This window comes from Calliopsis andreniformis, chromosome 6 (assembly GCF_051401765.1).
Source record: "Calliopsis andreniformis isolate RMS-2024a chromosome 6, iyCalAndr_principal, whole genome shotgun sequence".
NCBI classification, from domain to species: domain Eukaryota; kingdom Metazoa; phylum Arthropoda; class Insecta; order Hymenoptera; family Andrenidae; genus Calliopsis; species Calliopsis andreniformis.
In genome coordinates, this window is record NC_135067.1 from 21691140 (window position 1) to 21698533 (window position 7394).

The window sequence follows — 7394 nt, forward strand, 5'->3', positions numbered from 1 at the left end:
AGGAGATCAATGCTTAAACATGGGTAACCAGCTACGTATCTAAATCATCGTATATTTCTCTCTCCGTTTATTGTCCTCGAGACTGGTCTCCTTTTCGAACATGATTGTTGTAAAAAAATATATTTCATCAAACCTTTGTCCTTTGAATGTGCGTATTTCGCGGTCGTTTCAAGGACTTAGTCAGTCGAAGCCACCGCGAAATTTGTCTTATCCAATTTGCTTTTTTGTCAATGTGTTCGCTCTTAGAACGTTCCACGGGTTTCCATCGAGCGAAATGGTCGATGGAAACCCACAGAGTCTTTAGCAAAAGAACCAGCCTCTGTTTTCTAAAGATATTCTGGACCAGGCTCAAGTGGATCAACATTCGACAAGAAACGCAATGCACACTTTCCACTTATTACCTAGATCGCTTAAAATCTACAATGTATACTAAAAATATTCATAGAATTTTCTGTCTCCTTCATACTCGCGTCTAAAGTGTACGTGTGCAACGACCTCATCCACTCGTAAATCCTCTCTTGCATCATGCCACAAAATCGAACGAATATATATTATATTACATTAATTAATTTTGTGAAATCATTATTTTCTGTCTTCATCAATAATATATATATAATATATATATATACCCTAATCATTACTCTGTCTCTAGCCTACTACAAATAAAGAAAAGATAACGACACGATGAATTACATGTACATATTATAAAAAAAAGAGAAAAGAAAAAAGTAGAAAATAGCAACAACCTTCGGAAAATCTGATCTTCCTCTGTCTCTCCAGTCCTTCGTCCGTGTGTAGTCGTCTTTGTCGCGTTGTTGCTATTTTGCGGATTCCCGCGGCATGACTGCGGGAAAATTCCGTGTCTGTCTAATAATAATATTTATATGTATACCAAGGAACGAAAAACGGTGATACTTCGTGTCTTTTCTCCCCACCGTTTTCGCTTACATTCATGGCGGATAAATCTACGTGAATGGCACAGCCAACGGACCTCGCGCCTCCTGCCAGAGCTTCTGCCTTTCTCGTTCCTCCTGGCAGCGATGTGCTTGCTTGCTCCTTGCTCTGTGTTTCCGGCCCTTCCCTTTCTCTTTTTCTCTCTTGTGCGCGCACGCGCTCACGCTCGCGTGAAACACGCACGCACGAAGATGGAAGAAGACAGCGAGGCTGAAGGAGGAAGCTGGAAGGCTCTTTAGCTGCGTATCTGGCCCGCGTTGCGGCCGATCTTCTCCGGCGGCTCTATCATGCTCTTCGCGCTACCGTTTAGGCTACGTTTACGACTCTTCATGAAGTCTGAAAACAGAAAACAACCAACACGTATAATACATTATCCCGTTCTTTAATAGACGCGAGAAGTATCTTCGAATTAGTCAACCTCATTTCTTGTCTTACTTAAACGACTTTCAATATAAAATACAGGTTTTTCCAATGGGTCTTCCTAAGCGCGGGTTTCTCCTCTTCTTTCCAATTTCAAGAGCCCAATATTTTTAAATTTGGAAATTTCAAAAATTTGAAAATTTGAAAATTTGAATATTTGGAAATTTGAAAATTTGAATATTTGGAAATTTGAAAATTTGAAAATTTGAATATTTAAAAGTTTGAAAATACAAAAATTTAGAATTATCCGCGCTTGAAAAAAAGGTAGTAGTGATAAGAGACTTAAGTTCACTACAATATGAAAACCAGTTATTTCCAATATCTCACACATGCAAAGTAGTAAAAATCGTTCCGCAAATCGACTTCACTTTTTATTGCATGCAGCTCGGAGTTTCGCTTCGTGCAAGGTTACACATTGCCAGTGCATGAATACGCGATAACCTTTCAAATATATTGCCTCATCGTCTCTGTTAATTGTATATCGGTGGCAGATAAGATATACGCAAATCTCGGTGGAGCTTGTGTGAAATTGAGGCGCGCCAGATGAAAGGCAGCAGGCGAAAGACAAGCGTGCATAATGCGAAAAGTTTGGAATAATAACACACATGCAATTTTATTTCTTCCAGCGCGCAAATGTTGTTTGCGAACCTTTAATGACTCACGATATAGGAAGCTTGCACAAAAACACGGCCCGCGCCAGGCTGATACTCGTGATCATGAGTCACGTCGCGACGCTTTAAGCCTCCAACCACAAAAACCCACACCCCCTTCTCGTCCCTTCCCCCATGCAACATTTGGCGAATTTCCACGGGAAAACTCGACGCATCTGTTCGATTTCCCGGGATTATCCCGAACGACCTTTTCAAAGCTCGGTCGGCACGGCACGCGACAGAAATTATGGAGATCGGGAGGACAGCTGTGTCAATGGTCGCGACCCCTCTACTGATCTCGCGACGTTAATCGGCTACGTGAAAATTAATAACTGCAGCGAACAAATAAATTACTTCCAAACAGGCAATCGTTTCTGCCAAAGTCTTTTTCATCGATTCCTACTCTTGATAGCCTGCAATTAGTCTTCAAAATTTCTCATACAGGGTGTTTCAAAGCGCGAATAATTGTGCAAACTATTCTCAACTGTGCTTGCAGTATAAAACAATAGGACTACGTTGAATCTCGATATGCTCCGAATTCTAGCCGTATCGATCCATTATCCCACCCTCTGCTCCCTCTCACATCCATCCCTCGAAATTTCGCGCGATTTTGTGAGGCGCAAAGCAATTGTCGCGTGCAAATTTAAATGGCTGGACGCACGCATGCGGGTCGAAACGGTCGCGTCGAGATCGTGATTTAAAATAGCAATCGAGTGTCACTTCGCTTGGGGCCATGCACCCCAGTTTGTCAGGGATGCACGATTGTGAGCACAGCTGATACCCCCATACGCGCGACGCGCAGGAGGCGCACACGCACGAAGGTCGCGCGCGCGGACAAAGGCTCGATGAGCGAGGGGTGTGTGGAAAGAGAAAGGGAACGGGGGTGTGCACACACGGGGGCAGCAACCCCATATGGACGGTACAGCTGACCGCGTGGCTCATTAATAACGTACGTTAGAAAAATCGGTCGGCGCCCCTATCTCGCTCGGCGAAAACGAACGTTACATGCACGCTCATTCCCCTGTATAATGCTCGAAATGCAGGAGGAGGGTGGAACTCATCGGGACGGTTCCGTATCGGGGGATCAAAGCGCGTTGCGTTTCGTGCGTATCGATCCGGTTAATCGAACAGCGAGAGCGTATCGTTCTCGATATTATCGTTAAATAATAACGGACTTTGTCACGCGTCGCACGCGACTGCTAAAAGCTGAGGTGAATCACCATCGAAGGTAAGACCAATTTACTCATAATCCTACGGAGCAATTAAGTATCTCTAGGTCGAGATTCTACTTTGGGCTGTGAAGAGACGAGGTTAACTTGATCGTTACCTGGCAATAATTTAAAATGAAGATAAACATTTCCCGTAACAAACTTAGAAAATTATTGAAACCTTAGGGACATCGAAAGAGTGACTCATGCGAGTGGTACTATTACTGATTTATGCTCCGAAGTTTAATTATTCCAGGCAAACAAGTTTGAATCGACTCGTTAGTCATAGGAAGTAATCAAGAAGATCGATCCCTATGATTCACCCTGTATAATGAACCCTTTAGAGAGCCTCGAGCAAGGGTGGCACCAAGTGCATCGATGACCCCATGCAAATGCCCTTATGTCAGCCTTCCCCTCCGTCTAAATTAAATTGGCTAACTGTTTTGTTAGTAAAAATCGATGACCCTGCTTTCTCCCTGATTTCGCACACCCCTATGCAACTCATCGGCAGGTTTACAGTCTCGAGTAGACGGTCTGTCGTCCAGACGTTGTTTTCCTTTTTTTTTCGGACGAGTTTCCATCGAATGCACGGCTCTGCCGCGGAGGGACACAACGTGGTGGCGCATAAACAAAAGAGCGACGCGTGCTAGTGTGTCGCGAAGTGTGTTTGGACGCGAGTTAGATGCATGGGTGCGAGGCAGATGAGGAGTCACGTCCAGAAATAGTCGCGTCGCGTGGGTGGTGTGCACAGCCGAATAATAAATAGGCGAAAAAAGGGGAATTAGACCGTGAGGTAGCAGAGTCGAACAAGATGGCCGTGTGCAAGATACAAACATAATACGGAAGGCCTCGCGTGAGGCGAGAAGGCGTCGAGGAAACTGCAATGTACAGGGTGTTCCAAAATATAAGACACCAGTCGATTTCTCCCGAAAAAGAAAGTCGAGAGTAAAGTAAACGCTACTCGCAATACCATACGTTATATATTTTGGCACACCTTGTACATATGTATCTACTCCTATTAATCTTCTCGAATCAAAACACACACGAACAGAAAACATCGCACCGTTGAGATAATCTATTAAAGGAATTATGCCATAATATATTTATCATTATGTCATTCTTGTTTACGATCTCCCGAGACGTGCAATCATCGAGCAGCGTTTATCCTCCGCGCAGAAATTTATTTACTTGACTTTATTTTGAGCCTTATCGTCGACTATGACGATACACGATAGTTTATCTATTATCCGCGAGCATAGGAATATTTTTATTGTTCGAACGCTCGCTGCATCGCATCTGGCTGATTAATCGATCGATAAGGGGCGAACAAAGTCTCGAAATCGAAAAGTCAATCGTATTCCAGCGAAGTAATATTCGCGAAATACGATATGCAAGGAGGGACGCGTTCACGCGGGTGCAATTCATTCTTTTTATCAGGTGCTTACGTAATTACGTAAATTGCGACGACCTTGCCTGCCGGTCGACGAATTAGATTGACCTAGGCAGTACGGGCTTCCCGTATAAATAATGCCACTCAATTAACTCCGATAACGCGCGTTAATCGAACGAAATAATTTAGGAAATCTGGCGATTCATCAGTCGGTTGCATAACGTCTCTTACAGCGGACCCAAAATTAGTCTACGATCAAAAAATAGCCCGACTATCTCTTTACCATTTCTTTAACAAGAAACCAAGTTTACCACTTTACGTACTATGCATGCTGATAAATACAAAATATATTTAGACCAATGGCGATAATTCTTCGTTAAGAAACACGCAACAAGCACAGAGTGCAACGAACTTCAGTAGCAAATTCGAACCGAAACGGGTCACATATGGCGCAACAAAGCTTATGAAATGAACTCGAAAAAACAACCCAGCTTTTCCCACGAGCTAAGCAAAAAAACTTCGTAGCGTGAAAGCCTGAACCAGTCCCGTAGAAAACTGAAGCTCATCTGCTCCGAGCTGAACCAGGCCAAACGAAGCAAGCTAGCCGTTCAACGTGGAAACAGTTAATCAGACACGAAAGAGGTTTCGTGAAACAGGTCTCTGTTTCGAGCGGCGATCTAAGCAGCCACCGAAGGAAGCGCACATGTTTGCGCCTATCGAAGCGACGTACAATGGGAAGCAATCAGGAGCAGCAAAAATAGGGGGAAAAGTTATCGTTATCTCTTACCGGTTATGGAGGACTGCTTCCTCGCGGCGGAGGTGGACAGAACGGGGGTAGTGGGTTCGACGATGTACATTTTCTTGTCCGCCTCGAAGTCGAATATATCGGTGACGGTGAGTTCGCCGATCTGAGGCACCCTGGGCTCCTGCGGCGGCGTCCTCTCCGCCTTGGCGAGGACCGGGGTCGTCGGAGACTCCTTGCGCAGCAGTCGAGTGGTGGGCGAGGAGTCTCGCGCCTTTCTCGGCGTGCCTGGCGCGTGTTTCCTTAAGTAGGGCATCCCGCGAAGGGCATAGGGCTCGGGCACCACGTCCTGCGGCGTGACCAGCTCCCACTCGTACCTCGAGTTCGCCCTCGGTATCTCCAAGTGAAAGTCGAATCCCCATCTCTCGGCGTCGAGCATCGATTGGGCACGCAGCTCGCGCTCCGCCAACGCGCGGGCCGCCGCGTGATCGACGGGCCCGAACAGATCCCTCCGCACGCGAGCAAGGGCTGCTCTGCTCGGCACCGTTCGTCCTCCACCCAGATTCCTACTCATTTCCGTCATCATCACCGGATTCAACACCCTTGCGCTCATATTTCGTCGGTCTTTTACGCCGGCAACGTCGCCGTTCTCCTCGCGCGCAGTTACCAACAACTATAAACACCAACACCGATGTTTTCACGACGAAACAGCCTCTTCTCTGTTTCTCTCGCCTCGACCGCGATTTCTCCCGTCCTCTCTCTATCTCTCTCCGCCTCCCCCACTTTGTCTCTGTTTTCACCGCGCGCGGTGCCCGCCGCCCGCCGCCGATTCAACACGCGCACACCGTCCCGTGTCGCATCGATTCCCGACAAGCAGTTCACACGCGTCCCATTTACGGAGATGATTCCTTCCAGGAATCGTTTACGGAACGTTGAAATACTCGCGGCTAGCCGAGAACGTGGCAACGCCGCGTCGTAGCGCGACCCACCGAATTTCGAATAATGGCCGTACTTCTCAGCGTCGCCTCTCCACTACGCTGATCGTTGACCAACTAGCGGTCCCGCTTAACTGAACGCCAGGACAACTCTCTACCGAGCATAATTCGCGGTTAATGGTCCGCGAACGTGTCCTGTTGAAACGGTATTCGATCGGTGGAAAGCGTGCACGAGCAAAAAGTTTGGCAACACGGTAAACACACTATTGCGTAGCACGGATCGTGGGAGCGAGAGACGAGATATCAAAACAGCAACACACACCTATATAGTATTTTCCCTGAGTTCGAGTCACAATTCGTCGTCGATGGAAACAATGTCCGGGACAGAATCATGGAGTCGGATTCGCCGTCGTTTTCCTTGCGTCGTCTCACAAATTCGTCGCTTATAGCCCGCGGGAAGGACGATCTGGCAACGTTGCACGCACTTGCGCGTAAGCCTCCAGAAGAGACGGCGAGAGCGTGCTTCGACGTGTTCCCGCGAAGACTAGCAGGATGCTGTTCGAATTTCAAATCGGTCGTGTCCTTCGGATGGTCGATTCTGGAACAGCCTCAGGTCCCAGAGAGAACACACAGCAAACGAATCACTCGCGATGGAGTTTCGCCGACACAGAAAGTTTTCGCGGAAAACGTTATTGCACACGGCCCGAAAGCACCAATATGCTGTCCGTTAGTACAGTTGGGAAGCACTGGATGAACACCCGTGCCGCGTAGAATCCACAACGAGAGAGTCCCGGCACTTCCCGCCAAACACACGACTGTCAGACACGCGGCGCGTGGTTCCAAGTTCGGTGGAAGGTCGTGCACGATTGCGCAGTTACGTAGACGCTTGAACGATGTGCGTGCGTGCGCGGTCTGCAACTCACGGAGTTGCGCGAAGGCACGTCCAACACGTGAAAAGCGCTCTCTAGCGACTGAAGCATGCGCCTCCCGCTGCAAGCGGCCAAGCCTCTGAACCGCGGCTTCGACCACGCTCGGCTGTCGTCGCCGTTCCTCGGCTCGTTTGGCCTCACCCCTTTCCCTCGCCGCCTCTGACGC

General features: G+C 47.6%; 1 protein-coding gene across 1 annotated transcript; it reads right to left on the reverse strand.

The window, feature by feature from the left end:
- Nucleotides 1–1048: 1048 nt before the first annotated feature.
- On the reverse strand, nucleotides 1049–6112 carry Dap (cyclin-dependent kinase inhibitor dacapo). Its single transcript, XM_076379824.1, has 2 exons — nucleotides 5410–6112; nucleotides 1049–1290 (listed from the first exon to the last, which is right to left on the reverse strand). The coding sequence occupies exons 1-2, from the start codon at nucleotides 5975–5977 to the stop codon at nucleotides 1190–1192; spliced, it is 669 nt and encodes a 222-aa protein (XP_076235939.1). The 5' UTR covers nucleotides 5978–6112; the 3' UTR covers nucleotides 1049–1189.
- Between the last annotated feature and the right edge of the window lie 1282 nt (nucleotides 6113–7394).